Genomic DNA, 25,517 nt, shown 5'->3' with positions numbered 1-25,517 from the left:
TTGGAGATGTGTTGAAAATGTCCATTGGGTAATTCGAATGGCATGTGGATTAAACTGCAACCAATGTAATTTAATATAATTTCTCAAGAAGGACAAGTATGCAAGGAATTTTTGTGAAAACCGGCATCCTCTGCTATGCTCTTGTAATTTCACACGCTCTGCAGCCTCTTTTACTTAGAGCTTATCCAAAATTTCCATGGGCTTTTAACCAATTTTGCCTTTTACACGGAAACCACCCAAGTAGGATATTCTCATAGACTCAGCATCTTGCAATCTCATAGTTAGATGCATGACAATGTCAGCATCCCATGTGATGTTTGTGTCAGACAACTTTTGACAGGTTTGCGAGTACAGCAGCTAGGACAAAAAGTGTAGAAGGCAATTATGGCAGCACCTGCCCGGATCGACACATTTCTGTACTGATGCTTTTCCACTTGGTTGTAAATGTCAATGCTGACCATGTGTAGCAAATACACAGATCACAGATCAGTGCTTGCTGGAATGGCTGCTTTATCCACTTGAAGACAATTGCGTTTTTCCAACCCTTATATGAGCAAGTTAAGATGTCATCACATTAGTGGACAAAAATAAATAAATAAGGGTGTAGATATAATACATCTATGATGACATTTCGAGGTATACTGACAGGTATACAGGATTAGTGCAGAAACTAAATGACTATTTTAATAATTAACCTGTCGATTATTTTGTGAATCGATTTATTGGATTGCAAACCATGTTTTAAGTTCATTCCTTTATTCAATAACAGGACTTTATTTCAAATTGACAGTGCCAAAAATGCACACGTACATCAATTATGATATAGTTTTATGGTTGGTCTGCAACTCCATCAGTGAATTGGCAGCAGCATTGATTGTGGTTTTCCAAAGTAAGCGCAATACTGTATTTGCAAATAGATCCAAATGTCTTGTTTTGAAAGAAGCCTAAACTGATCAGACTTCTGAAACCTGAGAGCATGTGTTATTGAAAGGCTGATTTTTTTTTTTTTTAAGGATTTAGACAATTTCAAGTTTAAGGTACATTATTAATAATTAATTCATTATTATAAGATTAATCAGTTATGAAATAATTTACATTTAATTTGATAATTGCTTTGTCCTTCCTTCCTTCCTTCCTTCCTTCCTTCCTTCCTTCCTTCCTTCCTTCCTTCCTCCGCTTCAATTTAGTGTATGAGGTTGTTCTTCATGCCTGCATTTGTCCCTTAAGGTTTTGTCTCTGCTGTTTTACCGCCTTGCTTGGTGGGAGGAGATTTGAGGGTGGAAAGGCTTTTCTCTTGTTTTTGGTAACATGGGAAATTTGTTCACTCACACCCTCCTCTAAGCAGTGGGAAAGCCACATACGTTTTGTATTACAGTACAGGTATTTATAAAGTTTGATTTTTTTTTTTTTCTTACTGCATGTTGTAAAACGTTGCAATAGCTGCATGCTCAGGTTTATTTTTCTTTGAAACCATTTTTGTAGATGACATCTTTGTTAGTAATTGAAACATACCATACCATAGACTTTAATTAAACTTTGAAAGGATTATTTCATTTATCAAGAATACTAACTTTATATGCTGTAGTAACCCTAAAGTAGGATTTGTTTTAATTTTTGTAAATAGAGATGGTGGAATATGTACATGCTTCAAGTAAACATTAAATAACCAAAGGCAATTTTTGTTGCAGCAAAGTTAATGAGTTCGAGGATGATCCTTGAATACTTGTGACTGGCCTGCAGGCTGTAGGCCAACTTGCCTGACTGGCACTTTTTCATCTAAAATGTTCTTTTACTGTGGTGGCCATGCCTGGTTTCCTTCAGGCTGTAAGCAAGTTTACTTCCTAAAAGTGTCACTGGAAATGTTCCCGCAGGCGAAAAGTCCACTTGACAGCCATTTGCTTCCTGTACAGTGAGGCACCCCCCCCCCCCCCCAAGTCAGCCTTGCTAGGCACTGAGCTGGAGTGGGTATCGCTGTTTGATGTGCTTAGGGGGATGTGTTAGGGAATCATTTACTCAGGACACCATTTTTATCACATTTTGCACCTCCTCCCTCACCACTCTTTACTTTTCAACATGGATCATTCATGCTGTGCTTCTGGTTATTGATCTTCATGTAAATCATAACCAAAATGTCTGTCTTCCCTCGAGATAGCCCTGCCCTATGAATGGGATCAGTTTGAAGGTTTTTTGTTTCCCGTGAGTTAATGCTCATTTCATTGAATGAATGTATGAATGAATAATACTTAATATGGTGGGAATTTTAAGCCTCCCAGGTGGATTTACTCTGCTGGATATTTTAAATTTGATTGCATTTCTGCTTATTTGTGATCGGTCTGAGTTTCCTGTTTGAATTTCATAGTGGCATAGTTAGAAAACATCTATTTGCCTTTTGACTGTGTATACTTAGTTTTGCACCTTTTATTATCAAACAGAAATAAAGGGCCTACTTTATGTACATATTTCAAAGCACTTTTTTCCTTTAAACAGTCATAATCAAAACCTACATTTACTAGGACTTTTAGCTGACATCTCATTAAACTTAATATTTACATTGACATCTTTAAACAATCCCACAGAAAGCACGTATGTGTGGGTTAGGGTTTTTTGTTTATTTCATTTGAGCAAGCTCCTGGTGTGTTTAAGAGTACTGTATAAATGTACAGACAATATAACATATTGTAGATGTAGTGACATAATACTGTTTATGAATGAGTCTTATCATGTACATTGCACTTTTTGACCTCTGTGCAAAGTATGGAGCGATAGAATTTTTTTTTTTTTTTGTGCATGTTTGCCTTGGCTCCATGGAGACATGACGAAGCCCATCATCCACTGTTGTCTGCCATGTATTTACGAGTCCAGAGCTGGGGTTGCCATGGGAACTAGCATGAACCCTAAGGAGTAGCTCCAGCGAATGTACAGTAGCTTGACCGTGAGAAATGCTTCTGCTGGTTTTTCCACGTACGCACAGGAACAATGGGATCTGTTGAACCGAACTTGTCATGCCTGCAAGAGATTCCACTTTTATGTGTTTGGAGATGGAGCTGCCAGGCAAGCTAGCTCATGGAGCGTCCAAGAGAAGTTTGCTAAATGTAGTTAGGCAAGAGAAGCAGTTGGTTTTAGAGGTGTGCAAGCAGAAGACAGGCTTAGATGAAACAGAATTATGCGCTTGTGGCGTCCCCTAATGGGACAAACTGAAAGCAAAAGTAGTAATAGGTAGTAACCATGACATCATTATACTATGTATAGTTGTCATGTTTTCGGTGATGTCAAATAGGGATGCGTCGATTTGATAAGCGTTTGATAAACAATCGTTTTGAGATCTAAAATTGTTCAAATTCTCAAAATGTCAGTCTCTTAACTATTTTTTTTATTATTTATTTAGTAGTCTTTATGAAAGTATACTATCATTGTTCATTCAAAACCAGATATTTACAAACATTGACTTTACTTTGGAAAATGAATATCAACATGTTTTATGATGTTAGGGCGCAAAACAGCAGTCCAATAATAATAAAAGGTTCGATTGTATTTTCTGCATTAGTCAAATTTGGGAAAATGTTCTTGAACACAGTAATGTAATGGAAATTTTAGAATTAAAAAAAAATCCAATTTATCGATTAATTGACAGTATATTTGATTATAAAAGCTGTAATTAATTGCAGCCCTACTGCCAAATGATATAAGAATTCAGCAACTTGAACAGTTCCTTTACTAACTGAATCAAGGTGCTAAGTGGCGGTCCATTTGGGGCTCATTAAACACTAACATGACACAAAAATGTCCAACCTGCCAGCAAAAAAAAAAAGCGTGGAGTTGATTGAAACAAATAACATCTGCTTAATGCTTTATGGTGATCTGAACTCTCGACAACTATTTTGTTTATATTTATATGAAAAATTTATATTGAAAACAAACGTGTTTGACCCTTCAGGTTCCATTATACTCGTCTATGCATTTGTTTTCCAGTTTTTCATACAAAGTCCTTCATAACAAATAAAGTAATCCCAGTGAAACAGCAGCTATAACACTACTGCGGCAATCATTTTAAATGGTAGTTAATTTTTTTATTTTTTTATTTTTTTATTTTTACAAATAAGCTGATTTGTCACTCGCAAATTATCCAGCGCTTGGATGGCTGTGTCAACTGTGCATTCATATGTGCTTTCCATTCAAAAAGCAACACTTAACTCTTTCTGATGGATATTTTCTGCAATGTTTTGCAACTCGGCCCTGGTGGCCTTTTATAGCACAATGACTGTATTGTAGATTGTCAGCTTATACCTAAAGGCTCTTCTGTAGATAGATGATGATGTGTAACTGTGTAGTGTGTTGGTTTGGTTCAGCGGGGTCAAAAATGCTCTTAAAATAGTAGCACATATTGTATGTTCACAGAATTGCAAACACAGGTGATCTCACTTTTGTTTCAGGCTATGTGAGAGCCGAAACAAATATTGATTCTTACTGTCGTCCTTATTATCTACACACATGCTCTTACAGGCAAACCCTCTTTGGTTGGCCTCCTAATCAGCACTTTTCTTTGGTAAATTGGGTTCAAAAATCCATTATTAATATACTATATATGTGTGGAACTTTTGTTTGAAAGCCATTTGTGTACGAACGCACACACACACACACACACACACAAAATTCTTATTACATAGAAGTCAAACTGAGTTTAAACTTTAATCTGTTTTGCAAAGTCTGTAAAACCGGAAAATGTTTGCGCTAGTTATTGTGCAAAATTGTATCGACTTAAACTATTGCCCTATGCCTGGCGCTACAATACTTAGACAATTTTTTTCCCCCAGAGCAATCAACATTCCAAAGAACAACTAAAAAAAGAACACACTGAAAGTATCAATATTGATTGCACGACTCCAAAAACATGCATGACAGGTGTATTGGACATACTAAATTGTCCTTAAGTGTGATTGGGTGCTTGAATGTGTGTTCGTTTCTGTGCGCCCTGTAATTTGCTGGAAACCAGTTCAGCGCGTTCCCTGCTTACTGCTCAAAGTCAGCTGGGATAGGCACCAGCAAGCCTGCCACCCTTGTGAGGATAAGATGCTCTAAAAGATAGATGGATATTAATATAATATGCACCAATCAGAGCAGTGTGCCCAGTTGGATTCCTAATTCACAATGACAATAAAGGTGTTCTAGTCTTATCTATCTTTTATACCACACCTGTTTCACTAAGTGTCTGATGAAATCATTTTTTTGGTATGTACGCGTAGTTTGCCATCATTGCAGAAAGAAACTTCACAATAATTGGGTGTTGTGAATGGAAGTAAGAATAGTCCATCCATTCATTTTCTAAAGCTGCTTATCCTCAAAAGGGTCACAGGCTTGTAGCTGTTTATCCCAGCTGACTTTAGGCAGTAGGCGGTGGACACCCTCAACTAGTTGCCAGCCAATTGCAGGGCACACAGAGACAAGCACCCATTCACGCACCCAAGGACAATTTAGCATTACCATAACAATAGTTCTTTATAGAAACATGTTTTATCTTGCGTCATCAGATATGTGAAAGAGGTGTAATAGTTTATAGATACCTTGCTTCAGAGCCTCTCCACCCACAAACTATGGCTTTATTTTTGAAGACTGTTACACAGACAGTTTGGCATGGAGGGTTTGGACCACTGCCTGAGGGCATGATGGAGCAAATTCCTTCACAGTCGTGTGTACCCATGCCAGGACGGAGGTGGGCTGCTGAGGTCAGCCTGTCGCTAAGTATGGCGGCGTTTTTACCACACAAATTCACATGGCATCAAAAACAGCAGCGGTCTGCCTTGCAGTGAGCTTTTTTTTTTTCTTCTCACAGCTCTTTATTGACGCACTTTTATACTTTAATCTGCTCCCTGAGACTGCAATATTATAGTTTGCCATATCTTGGGTGTGTTTTACTTCTCCACACGCAGCAGGAGCAGTGTTGTCATTTTTTTCCCCCTTGTGGTACTTGTTTCAGTGGTTTGGTCTTCTTCTTCATCAGGTACTGGTGAGAGCGGCAAGAGCACTTTTATCAAGCAGATGCGAATCATCCACGGGTCAGGCTACACCGATGAGGACAAAAAGGGCTTCACCAAACTGGTCTACCAGAACATCTTCACGTCCATGCAGTCCATGATCCGAGCCACCGAAACCCTGAAGATACCATACAAGTTCGAACAGAACAAAGTACGGCCTGTTGAATTCCCACTTTTACTCGTTTCATATTGATGCTGCTCACATGTGTCAAACTCCAGTCTTGGATGGCCGCTGTCCTGTATGCTTTCCTTGCTTCTTTCTCAAACACACCTGATTCAAATGATGGGGATCGTTTTCAGGCTCTCACAGAGCTTTTTGATTAACTCATCATTTGAATCGTGTTTTTGTGGGAGAAAAACCTGGAAAACATACAGGACAGCAGCCCTGGAGGACCGGAGTTTGCCACCTATGAATTACAACCTCAAATTGTAGCATTTATGCTCTTATGAGTTTTTTTTTATCTGTGTACAATGAGAGTTGTTTTTTTTTCTCTCTCTCTCTCTCAAGCAAAAACATAACTGGAATAAAATTATAAATTAAAAATTTAATTTTGAAGGACGAAAAGGTAAACTCAAAGTCATAATCTTCCAAGGGTTAACTATATGATCTTTGGAGGGTTATTTTTTTTTTTTTTTAACTTTCACTTGTTTTTTTTTTTTTTTTTTTAAGTGAAAAAGGCTGTACAAAGGTTGTACAAGAATAGTATGTTTTTTTTTTCATTTGCCTTTTTTTATTATGAAATGAAGGGGAAAAATTGCAAGAACATTTTAGGTCAAAAATTGGAATATGAGAATCGTATGCTTTCAATAAAAACAGCGACGCAAAAAGCAGATTAGGCCTGAGTTCAGTAGTGTGACTGACCAAAGTCATCAAACTTTGCTTCGGTCATAAATTTGAAATAATTATTCAAACGTTAGTCATGAAAAAAAAAATTATTAACACGTTCCATTGGTGTATTTATTTATTTAAAAGATAAATCTCCATAAAAATACAACTGTCGGGTTTGATTTTGTTGGAGGAAGCACAAATACAAGCAAAGCAGCAATGCTTAGCTAAGGCTAAGCTAATAGCTGAAGTAGATCATAAAACTGCTGTATAGCAAACACTTTGGGACTCCACTGCAACCTGGTGGAATGATCAGAATACAAATTCCCACCGCTCATTTAAATGCACCTATTGTGAGTGATGTTTTTCATCTTTTTTTTAAAATTTAATTTATTGTTTTTTTTTTGTTTTTGTTTGTTGTTTTTGGTCCTTGAAAACATCTTTATATTTGAAACATGAAGAAGCAAGAAAATATTTGGGGTCCTGTGTGTGTGTGTGTGTGTGTGTGTGTGTCTGTGTGTGTCTGTGTGTGCACTGACAATCTGACAATATATATATATATATATATATATATATATATATATATATATATATATATATATATATATATATACACACACACACACACACGCACACTTATAATAACAAAAAAACAAAACATGACCAACATTACGAAGAGGTGCTCATTACCTCACCTGCCTCACCATCTCAGGTGACCCAGGTCAGAAAAATGTGACTGTACGTTGTTGCAAACTACTTTTTTTTTTTTAAATGATCCTGTGACCCTGCTCGAAAAACAAGAAGCGAGATTTTAAGGTTTTTTTTTTCTTCGGCTGCAACAACTGATGCATTTTATGAGACCGAGAGGCGACTGAATTTAGACAAAAATCAAAGGTCCTTTAGTCTTGAGTATTATAAATTAGCATATTAGAATTGCCTGCATGAACCGTTTTGCCCCTTTTTGCTTCTTAGAATAATGCACAGCTGGTGCGGGAGGTGGATGTGGAGATGGTGACGTCTTTCGATCAGCCTTACATCGGTGCCATTAAGATGCTGTGGGCTGACCCTGGCATCCAGGAGGCCTACGACCGCAGGAGAGAGTACCAGCTCTCAGACTCTACCAAATAGTACGTCAGCCTCCAAGCAAACCGTGTAGATGAGAAACAGATGCATCATACACATCATATTTTTGACATACGGAAGTGGAAAATTGGAAAGATAGTGGCCACCTTGAGGAAATAGGCGTGATTTTCAATTAAAGCATTTAATATTTAAGTTAACAGCATCATATAAAAAAAGAGAATGCACTGAAAATGTAAAATGACAAAGTTCTGATGTCCTTGGCTTAGTTTCCCTTTAAGATGAACAAATTCAAATTTTAGTCCGTTTCTAAAATATGTTTATTTCTTTGTAAAACTAAAACTTTTATTTCATTCAATAATTGATTCGTTATAATCGCAAGTAATTCGCAGAAAATTTTAGGATTTATTTTTTTTTTTTTAATTCTACGTACACATATTAGGTTTTACATGGTTTCCGTAGGCCCAAGACCTCTGATCCATCATAAATAAGTTGTGTCATTTGCGCGCCAAATTCGGACAATCCGTTTTGGACTTTTGCATGACACACCAGCCGCAACATTATGTACACCTGTAATATCTATTCAAACCTCATACAAGACCTGAGCTCTACATGAAACATCGAGAAGAAACAGCTGTCTGTGTGATCCAGCACAATGTCAATCGAAGCCACAGGCCTAAGGGCTTAGAAAATATAAAACGCCATAACTGTCAAGTGCTAACATTATTGGGAACGATACTTAAAAAGTCATTAGGAAAAAAAGTCTGTAGTGCCTTTGGAGGTGTACTTGATTTCGTGTGTGATGAATCTGTGTCCATGACCCTACCTGTGATATGTTCCTCCCCATCCACAGTTACCTTAGCGATTTAGAACGAATAGCGACGTCGGGGTATGTGCCCACTCAGCAGGATGTGCTGCGGGTTCGAGTGCCAACCACCGGCATCATTGAGTACCCGTTTGACCTGGAGAATATAATCTTCAGGTACTGGTGGCCTGAGCGCTGCCCGTGACGTCTCTGGTTGGCCTGGTCGTTAACCGCCGACGCCGCTATCGCCACGAGCTAGCTTTGGGCTGCACGGAAATGCATCCCTGATGGTTAGCTCCCAAAGTATCCCAGTCCAGGCTGACAGGACATGGCAGGAAGTTTGCATGTTATGGAGCAAACTGCTCATTTTACAGTCAAGGAATAGAAATTCTGTCTTTGGGAGCTGCCATCACGGATGAAGCTAAAATTCCTTTGGGGGTCCTTGCACAAAATTTCATCTAATCTTCTCGTGCTCGAGTGTTTCTTTTGGTTACATCTAAACTGATCCACTTGCCTTTTGGAGGGATTGTGTGCTATATCTGCTATTATGCTTCACTTTCTTTTTCCTTTCTTTGGCTCTCCATCCTTTCTCCAGCTATCTTAGCGATCTGGATCGTATCGCTGAATCTTCCTATCTACCCACCCAACAGGATGTGCTTAGGGTTCGAATCCCAACCACTGGGATCATAGAATACCCTTTCGACTTGCAAAGCATCATTTTCAGGTAGACAAAAAAACTGCACCGCTTTGACTAACTTCAGCCCGTGCATGATTCCATTTGGTGTCCAAACGACCCGTTGGTTACACCAAGAGCATGCCTAACGAATCTCCTATAAGAACACTGGTACCTTGACTTATGTTTAATTTGTTACTTCATTAAGTACATAACATACAATTAAAGCTCGATCAAGACACATATTTGCTCACATTTAATAGTCTCCCTCAATAAACTGCTAAACTTGCTGCTAGTTTTTTCCAGTACATTTTAGCTCACAACACAAAGCAAAAAAAAAAAAAAAAAAACGATCAAGCAGCGACGCCTAACTTGGAAATCTGTTGGGTAAATCAAGGTACCACTGTATTGTCTACTTCACAATACCCAATTTAACAGATAATTTGACAAGTCACACGTTAACCTGTCCTTATTTAGATTGTCATTGTGGTGACTGGTCACATACAGTTTCAGAGTATTGAGTTAAACTCCAGCTTGGTGATAATCTATAGAAGTAACTCAAAAGGATTTAACCAGAAATGCCTTTCACAAAACAGTTTTATTTTTACCGCACCTAGGACTTTTTTTTTTCACGCACAAACAATTCAGCAAAAAACCAGCATCGCATAACAAATTGTATTAAAAGGGCAACGTGTAAAATCTAGCCCGTTTTTCATTACGGACAGCAGCAATAAAATTATTCTCCATATTCAGTTCATTTTGTGTTACGTTATATCAATTTGGTTACACTCCTTCCAGTGTTGTAGTTAGGTTAGAGTTTTTAGCCAATTAAAATTCAGCTAACTTGTGCTGCCAGGCTGTATGAAATCTGCCTGCAATCAGACCCATTTGAGGGCATTCGCAATCGACAGTTGCGGACTTCCGTGCAGTGTGCAAAGGCATATGTGAATGGGCCCATATAGTTAATAGACAGTTGCATAGCCAATTGAGTCACAGGGTGGCCATTGACGATTGGATGCTCTCTGCAGGGAGGCAGTGCTATGTTGATCATCCGTGTTTAACGTTGAAAAATTGAAGTTGTTACCTAAAGTTGTTAAAAAAAAAAAAAAGAAAGAAACATGTTGCTTGACCAAGCTTTTAACCAAGCATTAAAGCTTCATTAGCTACAATCTTGTTAAAGCTTGCCCACTATTGGTGGAATTAAAAAAAAACTTTGTGGACAGATTATTTTAAAGTATTTTTAATTATTTTAAGTTTTGGCAGTATGGCGTGTAATGAGAAGTTTTAATTGTTGAAGTGGATTTATTGATGTTTAAATGATTGGGAGAATAGCCTGTGTAGCCCAGTAATGGTTACGTGTACTTCTGAGGGGTATTTATTCGAGTCGAATCACTGAAGGTGTAAGTGTGAAACGCACAGACATTATGTGTGTGTGTTTTATTTAGTGCACGATTAAAGATTTCTTCCACAAACAATCCAGCCACCAAATCATTGAACAAGGTCCATTTCTTATTCTGCAAGAAAAGATATGCTAGAAATGGATGCAGCGAGAAAGCAAGAGTGATTACAGTAGAGTGTGAATCAATAGGAAGCCATCATGTCAGCCTCCTACGCTTGGCAAGGCTGGAAATAACTGCAACGTGGTTGCACTCAAGAGCTTCCCGGCCGTTCCGCCGCAGCGAAGCTGATAGGCTCCACTAGGCCCTGCTGCTGCTGCTGCTGCTGCTGCTGCTGCTGAGGATGATGGTGACTCACTACATGCTCTCAATGGCTTCACTTTTGTGAAGTGACGAGGCCAAAAATACAAACATAATTTGGTGAGGAACTGCTAAAGTGTCCAGCTGTATTCACTGATGCGCATGGTTGTGTGGATGCATTAATATGGAGCATGTCAGCAGCCGTGCTAGATAGTAATGAACAAACCCATGTTGTATACTCCCAACGATGATTTCCTTCTCAACTCTAACAAGGCAGCCTTTCATAAACAATCGTACTTCCTGCTCTGCTAATTGGCTTTAAAGATCTCATTTCTCTTGGCTCATCTAGAATAGGGAGAGAGTCTATCTTCTAAGTGGGTCACTCATTTTTGCTGGAGGATAAAAAGGAGGGTGCCTGACATAAACTTAATTGAAACTGCATTTTAAGTTTGCTGATTCTGGTTGATATTTCAATTGAGGTGTCATTAAGGTTTTTACCTGTTTAGTGTTGAAGGACAATGGCAATCAGGTGAAGTCCCTGTCCATTTTCTTTAGAGCTTGTGCTCAGTGGTCATAGGGGAACAGTGATCCATCTTAGATCAGTGGTTCTCGAATTGGGGTACTTGAAGTAACTTCAGGGGATACTCGAGATTTTAAATAAAACAAACATTCAAAAGTCCTTTAAAAATTATTGTTGAATTAATTTGTTGGTTCAGGAAAAGTTCATAAAACAAATTTTACTTTAAGTAGGTTATTCAATTTCATTATTGTAAAAAGACAAATTCTACCACAACCTGGAATGGTTCGACCCAACTTGCCATGTGCCATCTCTTATTACCAGTCAAGTTAATGATTTATTTTTGTGAATGTATACTACCAATCCCAAAAGTTGAATATTTTTTTGTGGAATATAAACACCAATCAGGATGCTTTATGTTGAATATTTTTCAGTAGACAAATATTTATTTACAACTATTTCTTTTTGAGAACAGGTAAATATTTATTAATAATTAAGTTAATTATTTATTTTTATGAACAGATCTATACTGTAACCCCAAAACAGGACGCTTTATGTTTAGTATTTTTCTGAGGACATATATTTATTTAGAATTTTTTGGGGGGGAAACAGATCTGACACTTTATATCAGTGGTGTCAAACCTCTGGACCGCGGGACGGATCTGGCTTGCAAATGGATTCAATCCGGCCCGCGAGATGTATTTGTAAAGTATAATAACGAGCTGATTTTTTTTCTCCAATAAATGGAAAAACTTGAAATGTTTTATGATTAAGAGCAATGTTAAGGTTTTACGATTAAGACAGTAAGTATTCCCAACTACGGACATGGAAGAAGTGACCGTGAAATGCATCCTATTGAGCAAAGCGGGATACAAAGTAAAAAAACATTTAAGGAGGCGCTCAGTTTTGGAAAACTCAAATCTACGACACTTTGGAAAACAAGGGTTCTATGAGCTCCGGATGAACACCAGAGGCGGTGCTAAAAGCACAGAATAAGCCTTTGCAAAAGCGCAACACGAGAATGCATACCATCAAAAACGTCATGTATATGACACCGGGGGCATATTTAAGGCAGCGTCACCCGGTAGTCTGTCCCTCAGAGCCTACTCGCGTGAACAACGCAGAGACAAGGAATCCGAGTAACAAGTAACTCTGGGGGTCATCATGGGGTCATAGAGCTGTTACATACGTTACTGTCCGCGCTTTTAACACTGTCTCTGGCGGTCTCGAGGGGCGAAATAGAATTCAACATTAAAAATCAAGTACAGTATTCAACACTGTAGTTAAGTCAGTACAGTACTGTTTTGGGATTATTTTTATACACAGTACAGATTTTGGACCATGTTTTTGCATTTTTCAGTTCATATACTGTACATGTTCTGAATACTGCAGTTTTTGTTTAACAAACAGGTTTTGGACAATATATTGTATACGCATGATTACTACTACATACTGCTATTTTTTTGTCTCTCTCCTCTGTTTTTTCATTCCTTCTATTTCTTCTTGAAGTTATTATTCCATTTTTATATATTGTCTTTTTGTGTTTGATAACCACTTTTGGAGCATTACCACCAGAGGTGGGAAATGGTGGTAATGCACACAAATTCTATTCCTTTAAGGAGCAGGGTTTTTGGGTGCCAGTTCAAGCTGTAATTTTAATACACACAATTACACCTAAGTATCACAGGAACAGCAAATTATGACAAAAGTGACTAAAAATTTGAAAAATAATTTATACGTAAGCATGTCAAATAGAACATAAAGTAAATATTTTATCTTTTTTTTTTTTTCTTCAGGTTGTTTACCTTCATTGGTACCTGACATTAAAACAGATATTTTATTCCCTTGATAAGAACAAAACAATAACAGCGAAAATAACCTGTATTCTATTCCAATTATTATTTATGTATTTTTTATTGTTCATGTGGTTTATGTGCACTCCCTATTGCACTGTATTCCCACTATATAATGACAACAAATGCATTCTATTTTATTCTTTTAAAAAGAAGAAAAAGTGCTCTATTTTTTCCATGACTACATAGAACCCAAAAGTCCAAATTTACCATACACCTGTATACGTGTGTGTCTTCTAACTTCTTGATATCTAAGTGTCATCCTTCAGCGAGAGAACGCAGTTTTTTTTTCTATAATTTCACGTTTATATGGCCCCGCTTTAAATGGTTTGTCAAATTACTGGTCCTATTTGGAAAAGTGGACAGCTCCTTGAGTGTCGCGCACAAAGTGCACCTAACGATAACTATATTCTTCTTGTCGTTATCTCTGACTAACTGAAAGTAATGGGCATATGTCCATCTTGTGTACAGACTTTTCTCCTCCGCTCTCGCGGTGTGTTTGCCGAATTTTGGGGGAGACACACACCAATTTCAGGCAAAAAATGCATTTCATTTAAGGATGGACGTCCTCTTGCACCTGCTGAATTAATTTTCTGCATGAAATGCGCATCCCTGTTTCGAATCTTTGCCCGGTGGCTTCGGTGCCTCTTCGTTTTCAGTAAATGGACATGTTAAAATTCTATTTATTCACTTGATGTGAGCCTTCAATTTTCCTTGATTGACACCTTTAATAGTTTAATCGATGCATGCACCTCTGTATGTAATTACTATTAAGATATGTTAAGTATAGGGTGTCTTTCTCATTGTTATTTTTCTTCTGTTTATATGCCGCGTCATATTCAGGATGGTGGATGTCGGTGGCCAGCGGTCGGAGAGGAGGAAGTGGATCCACTGCTTTGAGAACGTCACCTCTATCATGTTTCTAGTGGCGCTCAGCGAATACGACCAGGTGCTAGTGGAGTCAGACAACGAGGTGAGAGGTATCATTTCTGGTTCAACTTGTTTGTATATGACTTTCTGGTCTCTTTTTGTGATAAAGATTATTATTATTGAGTACTACAATCGATGGCAAAGTGAACATAGAATAATCGAGGAGGAAATGTTCTTTTGGACAACATACTGTAGGAACTAGGCATGTGGCGATAACTGTATTGGTGATATACTGTGTTGAGATTTTAAAAGTCTGCCATTTAAAACCGTCCAAATCTGTCAAAACCAGTAAGTTCTATGACCTCCCACGTCATCTGCCATAATGGGCAGCTGGAGTGTTCTTCAGGAGTCTCCTTGTATTGTATGTCATATGTGGGTACTCTCTGGCTGCAGCAGCCAATCGCATAACAGCTGCTGTTGTCCACTTTCTGCTTGGCCGGCTAATTTATGCAGTTAATGTTGCTAACATGCTACTTTCATATGCTACTTTGACGGAGCATTTATTGTGATATCGCTTATATTGTAGGACGCAAGCAGTCTTGCAAGCTACAACTTTGTTTAGCATGGTAAATGTTTGTTATTGTAAATTCTGCATTATATGTTTTTAAATGTTTTTTATGGAAAAAAAATTCTATTTTCCAAGTATATTTAAAATGAGAAATTTTATCATCTTGTCAGAATCTGATATTGTCCATGGTTAATAAGAACATATCTGTCTGCTTTACACAATATGAGTGATACAAATAATCAACTACATAGGGATATTGTATTTGTTTTATTCAACATTTTTGTTATACAGTAATTAACTTTTTCTATGACTACCACTATATGTATTTTCATTTTTTAATTCAAAATTGCATGTGCAGTTATTATGTTTTTATAACTCATTGGCATTAATACTTGAAATTTTTGGTGGTGTTAAGATATTTCTGAATGGCTGGGCAGTGTTTAGGCATCAAAGTGTGCAGGGATTAGTTGGCTGTGATGACAAGTCAGTGCCAAAATCCTTTAACTTGCACGTCAGTCAACCCCTGGGTGTCCTTTTTCCCCCCTCCTCTTTCATTTCGTCACATCAGAATCCCTTTTTGCAGTTTCTGTAAGCATTGCCTACATTTCTTGAATAAACGTGCATGTGAAATTTCACACAATTTAGTTAAAATCCAAATGTTTTTCTTAAAAGGGGGATGGGTATATACTGTGTTGCTGTTGTAGTTTAATGTTAGTTCTGTTAGTGATGTTAGTTAATTCTGCCACTCATTCTAACCATTTTTTTCCCTCAGAACCGCATGGAGGAGAGCAAAGCCCTTTTCAGGACCATCATTACATATCCTTGGTTTCAAAACTCCTCCGTCATCCTCTTCCTCAACAAGCGGGACCTGCTTGAGGAAAAGATTATGTACTCCCACCTGGTGGACTACTTCCCAGAGTTTGACGGTACTGCTTTCTTCTTACAAATAAAGTTAAATGGGCTATTTAGTTGTAGTTGAAGAAACTTTTTTACTATTAGTCAATCACAATCTGCTTTTTTTTTTAAAGAGGATTATAAAAACTAAAGGAATATAATTGTTCTCTGGCAAGCAGCGCAGATTAATTTTTCATTATACAACGACACCTTGTGGCTAGAAGTGTGAACTCCAAAATGGCCTCTTCACTTTCACAAAAGAATGACATTTCAAAGTTGTATTAGGGCCACAGCGAGATGAAAATAGATATGTTAGGAATCAATACATATTTCATCTAAAAATAACTTGGAACTTTGATCTATACATTTTAAATGCATCCTCTGTTTTTCATACTACAACGTTTAACTATTCTGTTTAGACAAACTTTCATGTAGGCTTTTCTGAAGTACTGCAGTCATAACCTTTCAATTTTTTTCTAGTAAATTTGATCCACGTTGATACATTGGTGTAATTGCAATTGTTCAAGACACTTGCGTGTCGCAGAGGGTAGTGGGTCTTCTGCATTCGCCGGATGGTTACCAAATATTTGCCTGTATTGCTCTTGTCGCAAAGAAATGTTGTTTATGTTCAAAACATTACATATTTTCTATATGTGATTATTTTTTCCAAGGTGGGCACTTATTTAATGTTTCTGTAGATAATACACACAAAGAAATAATTATGCAAGAAAAAATATCTATCTTTTTAATATCTATTTTTCTCGTTTGAACAGGCCCACAACGTGACCCGCTGGCAGGCCGGGAGTTCATCCTGAAGATGTTTGTGGACTTGAACCCAGACAGCGACAAGATCATCTACTCACACTTCACGTGCGCCACCGACACGGAGAACATCCGCTTTGTTTTTGCCGCCGTCAAAGATACCATCCTGCAGCTCAACCTCAAAGAGTACAACCTGGTGTGAAGTGCCATGTAACACAGAGAGTGAGAGAAGGCGAGAGAGCAAGCCACACACACACACACACACATTGTACATTCCTCTTCTCAAAACATAAACGTCTGCATGGAACATAGTCATCAGCTTCACTCGACACTCGCTATCTTTTCCGCTATCTTTCCCCCCAGGTCTCTCGTTGCTCTCACCACAGTGTACAACAAATCCTGTGAACCTCTTTTATGGGGTAATTTATGGTTGAGCCTCTATATTATCAGCAGTGCTTTTGTGTCGCAGGGTGACCCATGTCAAAGACTTTACGATTTAAAGGGCTCTCTCCCTACTTGTGTACGCTGTGCATGCTGTACACAACTACAGTGTGCTCATCTTAAGGAATATAATATCTGCTCCAATACAGAGTGCACAAGCTCTGTTGAATGTAAATAGTTTTGCTTACGCATAGATGACTTATCTACTTTTTGTCTACTTTGTAATTACAGTGGCTACACTCAAAAGGATTGTAACCCACTACACACTACCCCCTCTTGGCGTTTTAAGTGTTACTACCCCTTTAAGAAGATAGCACTACCATTACATTTACTGCAAATCATTCTATTCTTGCTTTGCCAAATTGACACTACATTTCCACTTTTTTTTGTAAATAGAACAATGTTGCCAGTATTGTTTTAGTGCAGGAGTGGGATCTGGTCTACCTTGCAGTTCGCTGGTTCTTGAGACCCGTTAATCTTGGGAAGTTTCCAGGAGAGAAGGGGAGTTGTCGCTTCTACACATTTCCTTAAGTAGCTGTTTCTATAAATCTCAAGGTTGAGAATTTCAGATTGGTTTAATACTGAGCTTGTGAAGTTGACGTATTAGTAGGGATGGGACCGGACACAAATCTCACAAGACAAGATGTGTTACAAGATTGAGTCCATGAGAATGAGATCGTTTTTTTTTTTTTTTTTTTATTTGTATAGTAATAAAATGTATAACCTAATTTTTTCCGTCCTCAAAATGTTTTCGCTTTACTCAGCACACTGCAACTAAATTAAAGAGCTAGTGTGCAAATTTAAATAGCTAGGCTTTTTTTTTTTTTTAACCAACCTTCTTTGTTTTAGGTACCAATATTTTAGCGTTCTTTTCTGAACTGTGTTCAACTGGAGCACCAAAATATCACCACAGTTGATTTGAAAGTAATCAGAACAGCCTGCTGATATTGAGACAGGTATTATTTCAATTATTAGGATGTTAATTAAATTATTTTCTGTTTTCTCGCTTGGTAAAAGACAGATATAAACACAGATGGGAAAACACTGGAAAGGGCAACCATCCAGCCATTATCTTAACGACTCATCCTCACGAGGGTTGTGGGGGCAACATGCACCTTACATTAAAATATCAGCGTAATTACGTTGTTTTATAACGGCCTGAGTTGGCGATTGAATGTGATTTCTACGGTATCTTCTGAGGTCACGACGCAGTCCGGAAAAATTGTTGGCGAGTGAAGGTAATGATTGTCACGTGCTTCCGGTTACAAAAATAAAAAATAAAAAATCTAAATAAAAGTGTTCCTAGGAGATTGCGTCCATATATGATTCGGTAGGCAATGTTTTATTTAGAGTCAGCTGGCCTTCTCACAATGTTTGGTGGCACTGTCATGCAGAGCATTACCAAGCACAAAAAATTGATCTCGTGCAGCACAGGGACAAGAAATCTTGTGGCGTTCTAATCTCATGAGCTCTCAGCGTACAAGATCTCACCCCATCCCTAGAATTTAGCGTTGCTTATACGTCAAGTGCTGTTTCACAACTGTTCTTGTAGAAAAATCACATGACCACACAAGTTATAAAAATGCACACCCTGTGATTATTAGTTAAGGATATTATTCGTAAAGGATTAAATGGATTATTAAAGGATTATATAATTATGCCTGTCACAACCTATTTTTGGCATAAATAAATGAGCAACTGTATTTGTACAATATACATACAGTACTCTAAAAAAAAAAATCAAAAGTAGACCATTTGACTTTGGTGCAGCCACTGGATAAACACATGTGGTTGAAATATGATAAATCAGATCAACTCCAGGAGGAGTTTGTTGAAAGATCTGTTGGAATGGACAAAATATTTTTTAAATGACCACTTTAACGCAAAATAGGAGACACTCGACTTAACAAGCCTGATCCAAATGTTTACCTATGAATTCTTGAATCTCTACTCATGATGAATACGCCCCGGACATTTTCAAAAAGGATGCTTTATTATGGTTGTTGTTACTGTTTTTAGTGGGCAAACCCACAAAACAGCAATTCGTTTGAATTTGTCTCCACCAACAGTGGATGTTCACTAAAAAAAAACCTCTGTGGCGTCACAATGCACTCATTTAAAGGGGAAGTTAAGTGTTTTTTTTTTTTTTCGTGAAAGTAATATGTTTGATACTCCTACGGTTGGAATTTTCTGTTCAATTCATAATCCACAAAGGCAATCAGAATGCTGTTTTTAGGGGTGTATGTAACATAATATAGTAGAGAACACTTTCAATTTGACATCACTTTTAATTGTGATTGGCTTTCTTTACTTTCTGAAATGGAAGCGACCTCTCATGTGCACACCATTTCGATACTGTCATTAAGTTGTAGTAATTGTGCTGCCAGTTTTCAGCTGCTTTGCTTTAGTTTTTTGTGCTCAACTGGCACATTTGATCAACTACTTTCAAGTGGTTGATTCTCTCTCCATGCAGAAGCTCATGTGAGGGGACTGGCTTTTTTTTTTTTTCTTTTTACTGCTGTAAAATATCCAAGCTATTTTCACAGAGAATACATGTTTTATCTTTCTAAGGTTTTGCAGTCTTTTTTTTTTCTTCAAATGGCAGCATTGGCGCCATTTTCGGGTTCACGCTTTATGCAAAAATCTGGGAAAAAAAAGTAAACTAAAAACACCTATTTCTTGAATATTTACAGTCAAAGCGTTCTTGAATTTTGGTCATTTTAAGGCAGAATATGTTGACTGTTGGTACCAATTCCATATCGTGTCTCCTGATTTTGTATCCTTTTTCTAGAGCAGGGCTTCCTAAAATGAAGCTGGGGTCAGTTTTTTACTTGCATATAATTACTCGGCAAAGGGCTTTTTGATTCTTGGTGAATGAGTTTCTGCTCCGGTTCCGTGTACAACCGGTGGCCGTGTTGTATTTTCGTGAGCGGCCGACCTTTCAAATTTGGCTCTTGATCCAGTTGAGCAAGCCCTGCTCTAAAGATCATAACATTATGAAAATGTTCATGTGAGTTGTCAACACTATTACAAGGGCTACTATTAGCAGCTTTGGTAGGTTGTGGTATGTGATGGGGGGTGGGGGTGGGGGGCATCTAAGCCACTGATGCCTATATGTGACATTCCTGGTGGCTTTTGGTTTTTCCTTCACATCTTGCCTTTATACAAAATGAAAACCGGCATCTCGACTCATTTTCTTCTTCGCTTGTTGGCTTTGCTATTTCAGCAGTCGTTTTTGCTCAAGGCTTCTCCTGCTTTTACATGGCCTGGTTTGTCAAATAATGCAAAATTCCTCATTCAAGTAAACAAAAAAAGTCATCCATCATTTTGCATAGTAATGGTTCAACAACCTTTACTGCGCCTAGGCACGTTTTCCATATATATTGAAAAAATAAAAGTGCCTACATTTCACCAAATAGAATGTTTCCAAAAAATCATACTACTGGAATAATGGAAGAAATTTTGGAAGAAGATTGCCATTCTCTGTTTGTCACATAGCTGTACTAGATTTGATTTGTAGTTAGTATAAAATTTGGGGCCAATTCACAGTGTAATAGCTTGGTTCCATACAAAGTGTTTGGGAATCACTGATGTCACTCTCAAGTGTTACAAAGTACAGTATTTGCAATACCATTTTGCTCCTGATGTGGAAGGACTAAGACAACTTTTCTTAGATTTAAATTCAAACCAGATATTGCAAAGTAGCAATTACCAACCTGTATTGAGCCAAAGCACATACTTGAATGAGAAAAATCTCATGATGCAGCAAAATACTTTATATTTTCTCAACACATTTGCGTAATCAGTGGATGGGAATCATCCTAAACTTCAAACAAATCTGTTATTACCCTGTCCCCTCAAATAGCTCAAAGGTGGAATATCATTTTTTGAGGTGTAAATCTAAGGCCAAAATCAAATGATAAAATAGTTGAATTGTACAAAATGCAAAAAAAGTCTTTAATAAGAAACAGATTTAATATGAAACGAAAAGAGTACATGTGTTTAATATGAAACAGATTTAACAAGAAGAGTAAATATTTTAATATATTCTAAAGTCTGGAAAATAAGTAATCAAATAACTAACCCACATAGATAAGAACAATTTTATGAATTGAATCACAGATTAAAACAAACAAATCAATACATTCTCCATTAAATGAAACACTCAACTAAACAATATGCGGATACAATTAAGTATAGCATACTTTGGATCTTTTTTTCCTTAGAAATATACCATTATCTTGTTTTCTTTTTAGGAAGTAAAACATGTATTATTACATTCCTCACTGCATACTGTATGTTCTTGCTTAGACTTCACCGAATTGGAGAAATTTTGAATGCAGCTGGAATCTGCGTTTGCTTATGTACTCATTTTTCCCCCACATGTTGATTTTCGTACTCATGCGATGATGTTTCAAGCCTGTTAACAAATTAAACGTACTGCCAAAAACATCTCAGCGGTCAGAGGCTGAACTGCACTGTGTTTGTTTACAGAGTACACTTTCGGTCACAAATGTACTCATACTTTGATATATTGATGACATGACTGTGTGTAACTGTACACGATATAGCATAGCGCTAAATGCGGATCCACCTTACAGTAACAAGCAGTTCATCCAGCCTAATGCTAATCTTTAACAGCACTTCCTACCAGTCGCTCAGGCCTCGGGAATGATTTGAACATGTAGACTTTTAGAGACGGTGCCAAGAAAATGTACATCACGCGTACACCAAGCAAGCATTTTTGTTTTGCACACACACACACACACACACACACACACACACACATATATATATATATATAATATATATATATATATATATATATATATATATATATATATATATATATATATATATATAATTACACACACACACACACACTGTATATGTGGCATCAAATTCTTGAATGAAATGGATCTCAGCCCTCCGTTGATTGGACTGCATGCCATCTCTCTGGGTCAGGACACTTCATTGACTTGAGTTTCCTGGTTTTGGGTTTGCTTCAGCTCCTTTTTGACTCCAAACTCATGTCCAGCACCAATCATTTTTTGTAAAGCAGACACAATCTACCACGTGTATATTTTGCAACCACTTTTATGTTTGTTTGTTTTCCAATAACTTGGTGTAGTCATGTATAAATGATAAATTATGAGCTTTTTTTTTCTTTTTTTTAGAGAAAGTTTACCAAATGTAAATTTTGTACCATGAGTGTGCCAATCTAATTTCCTTTGAAAAGCCAGACTCTTGACTTAAAATACTTAAGTGCCAATGTTGTGAGGGAGGGTGTCGGGGCCCATGGATTTTCATAGTCCTGTTTTTAAAATGAAATGAACACTAAATATGTGATTGAATAACAATTGTATTCTTTATTTAAGATTGCTGATTGAAGATCTGCTGTTTTTAACTGCATGTATATTTCGGGCAGGGGGGATGATGTACTCAATGAAGCCATGTCCTCATGGGCAGGGTTGTGCTTATTATTGACTTGTTGATTTACAGTATTTTAGCCATATTTCTTTTTTGTATGTTACATTTCAACCACTGTTGCCTGAACCCCATTTTAACATGAAAACAACTTTCATAGCCTTCTCCTTTTTAATGTTTTCAATTGGAATAAAAAAAAAAATATTCCTATACGCACCTGCATAGATTTCTTTGCTTCCTTTTCAGGCTCCCCACACGCACCCACCGATTCCATTGATCTTACTCGTTGTGTTTATTTTGTTTTGCATCACTAAATAGTATCAGGGATGTCATGATTTGGACAATGTTGTTTAAATCTTAAAATTTGTTTTTTAATTGTTTCACTTTAGTTATGAAGAGGGAAAAAATACACATTTTTTTAAACTTTCTTTTGAATTTACTTCATTTGCAAGATGAATAAATTAAAAAAGCAAAGGAGTGATGTTTTTGTACTTGATTTTGTTAAGGTTTCATTTCCATTTTTTGTGTTCAATTAGCCATCCAAAGGCAGCCTTGCATATTTGGTTTTATTATGATTAGATTTCAACTAAGCAGGCAAATATAGTTTAGAATTTAGAGAGGTGGGCAGACCATCAGCAACGGCTTACTGTCCGTCAGTCCATCCGTCACTGGACGCTTGTTTTGCAACGAATGACGGAACGCTTAAAAAAAATGGAATAACAAGTCGAGGGCTTTACATCACCTCCCTGTGTTGTTACCCATCAAACATGTTATATACCTTTTGAAAAATGAAATTCCTGATACTTTAATATTGCCAAACATTTTCTGCTGAGAACTCCCATCACATACGTCTTCATCCACACATTTTCGATTGTAGTTAGTGAGCATGCAAGCATTAGCCCACTTGCAATAGTAACCCCGATGAGATGGACCTGTTGTCGTGGACAGGAGATGTTTTTCAAATGACCATAACTCCTAATCTGTTTGCGCTAAACAGGAAAGCCATCCACAGTGTTTTTTGTGTGTTTTTACCACATCTTTTTGTTGTCTTTTTTGTGTTGTGGTATTGTCTATTGTTCGTCCTTTTCTTCCATTGTTAGACTGTTATTTTTTGTTTCTAAATAATTGTGTAAATACTGGAAAACAGAATGTTGAGGAAATCCACCAGGAAGAGGAAACAACTGTGGAAGTTTGTACAGGGTTCACCTGAGAATCCAGAGGAGACAAAGCATTATAGAGGTCAGACCCATAAGCATTCTCAACCCTTTACTGGGTACAGCAGTCACTTTCAGCCGATGAACAGGCAAGACGTCCGAAAACGTCTGTTAGCTTTTGCCCAGATTCTGACGTACCCCTAAATTTCTCGAGAAGATTTTTGCCTGTTTAGGACTCAAAAAATAGAGAATGATGTGCCTATTAAAGGCCGTTTTTGTCTGTTTAGACTATCGGCCAAAATTAGCCGCTGTGCCTAGTAAAAGCTTAAGGAAGATCTTGGATAATCGTCATCATCATGCAATAATTGACAGACTGACAGACCGACTATTAGAATTTAGTTTGACCTGAAAAAATGGCGGACTGACGCTGATGAAATGGGCAGTAGGGCATTGACGACTGTCAAAACAACAACAAAAATCTTAAAATGCCCACGTTTTAGAATTTAACCATATTTTTTTAATCCAGCTGCATGTCTAGTGAATGTGAAGTCTGCCTTTCTTGTTCATATGTCAGTTTTTTTCTGTTATAAATAAAAATTGGTACAAGATGTTTCCAAAAGCTTGTTACCCTAAAAACCTGTGGAAATTAATTTGATGAAAAAAGAGTATTTTCTCCTTAGAAGAGAAGCAAAAAAACCTGGTTGTTACAAGTGTGCACACCTGCTTGTGACATGATGTGGCCGAGGTCAGAATTAACAAAAGGAAGGCAAATCGTTGTAGAGGGAATTTTCATAATAATGGCTTTGCCTTTTCCAAGTATGACGTAAAATGTCATAAATGACTTACCTCAAAATGATGACTCTTTGGAAACTTTAAACGAACTTCCGTAAGCAGGAAAATCGTCTTAATTTCAAAAACAATATTTCAATGTATTTATTTATTTATTTTTTTGCGTGGACGCATCCACAAGGTGGCGGCATTTGCTCAGATATGCACAAAAGCTCAGCATCATGCTGCTGTAGATCTTTGTCATATAGATGGATATTTGGTGTAGCTCTATGCTTCTTCTCCCGGCTGATCTAGCCAGTGAGTGTAGTTCTATGAGGGGTGTGCGGCGCAGGCAGTGGCACTGGTTCAGCAGCTGGTCGTCTTGCAGAGGCGGCAGACGCTCAAGACTTGACTTCACACCCACAGCAAGGAGAGACGATTCCACTTTTTTTTATTTTTTATAAGCTTTTCCCGAGGAAGTTGTCCGCGGTTTCATCCCTGCAGCGCTGTTCTGTTTTGTGGCTTGTTTTTCCTCTCGCGAGTTGAGACGTAAAAAACGGGGTTGAACTAACCAGCAGACATTTTGTGTTTTTTTTTTTCGTCTTTCACATATTTTCCACGCAGTGAACTTGTTCGAGTTGAAATTTTTTTCGAGATAGCTTTTTGATTATTATTTATTAATTGACCGCGTGTGAATGCAACGCGTAATTCCGAATGCCTTCTCGAGCGATGAATCATTTTTGAGTGGCAGCTTTTTTGGGGAGGGAGAAGAATTAGGGCAGTTTTAGCTTAGATACGCGCGAGTTAGCTCCAACAGCGACGTCAAGAACAGACACAAAGTCCAAATTTGGATTTTTATTCGGGGTAGGGTGAGTGTGTTTTGAGGAGGTTGGGGGTCTCGCATGCTAGCAGTGAGCTAGACGCTGGACAGCTCCACTTGAAAGACTTTTTTTGGGGGGGAGGGGGGGCACAAAGGAAAAATATCTACACAAGGCTTTTTGGTTTTAGGAAGAAACGACAACAACAAGGGACTGACATGATGTTTCCACAATCAAGACACTCAGTAAGTCCATGTTTTGTGAACCAGCTATGTGGCTTTCTCAACAATGCTCATTTTTGTTTTTACGATTAACAAAAAAATAGCCAAACATTG

General features: G+C 37.6%; 2 protein-coding genes across 5 annotated transcripts in view; both read left to right on the top strand.

The window, feature by feature from the left end:
- Positions 1 to 22,666, top strand: part of LOC148417356 (guanine nucleotide-binding protein subunit alpha-11) — a 29,545-nt gene extending 6,879 nt beyond the window's left edge. The window contains exons 2-8 of one of the 3 annotated variants that reach the window (XM_088424868.1): positions 5,996 to 6,180; positions 7,828 to 7,982; positions 8,789 to 8,917; positions 9,336 to 9,464; positions 14,324 to 14,453; positions 15,691 to 15,844; positions 16,586 to 22,666. In XM_088424868.1, the coding sequence (XP_088280994.1) occupies positions 5,996 to 6,180; positions 7,828 to 7,982; positions 8,789 to 8,917; positions 9,336 to 9,464; positions 14,324 to 14,453; positions 15,691 to 15,844; positions 16,586 to 16,776 (1,073 nt within the window). In that variant the 3' untranslated portion in view covers positions 16,777 to 22,666. The remainder of the gene's footprint in view (positions 1 to 5,995; positions 6,181 to 7,827; positions 7,983 to 8,788; positions 8,918 to 9,335; positions 9,465 to 14,323; positions 14,454 to 15,690; positions 15,845 to 16,585) is intronic. The other 2 variants (XM_088424869.1, XM_088424870.1) reach the window with 2 other exon arrangements.
- A 2,036-nt stretch (positions 22,667 to 24,702) lies between these two features.
- The window catches only part of tle5 (TLE family member 5, transcriptional modulator), a 43,942-nt gene continuing 43,127 nt past the window's right edge, over positions 24,703 to 25,517 (top strand). For both annotated transcript variants that reach the window (XM_088426207.1, XM_088426206.1), the window contains exon 1: positions 24,703 to 25,427. In XM_088426207.1, coding sequence (XP_088282333.1) covers positions 25,401 to 25,427 — 27 coding nt within the window. In that variant the 5' untranslated portion in view covers positions 24,703 to 25,400. The remainder of the gene's footprint in view (positions 25,428 to 25,517) is intronic.

Source organism: Hippichthys cyanospilos, chromosome 10, assembly GCF_059441005.1.
Source record: "Hippichthys cyanospilos isolate Australia breed blue-spotted pipefish chromosome 10, RoL_Hcya_1.0, whole genome shotgun sequence".
NCBI lineage: Eukaryota > Metazoa > Chordata > Actinopteri > Syngnathiformes > Syngnathidae > Hippichthys > Hippichthys cyanospilos.
The sequence above is the reverse complement of the archived record's forward strand: the minus strand, read 5'-3'. Positions and strand labels throughout refer to the sequence as shown.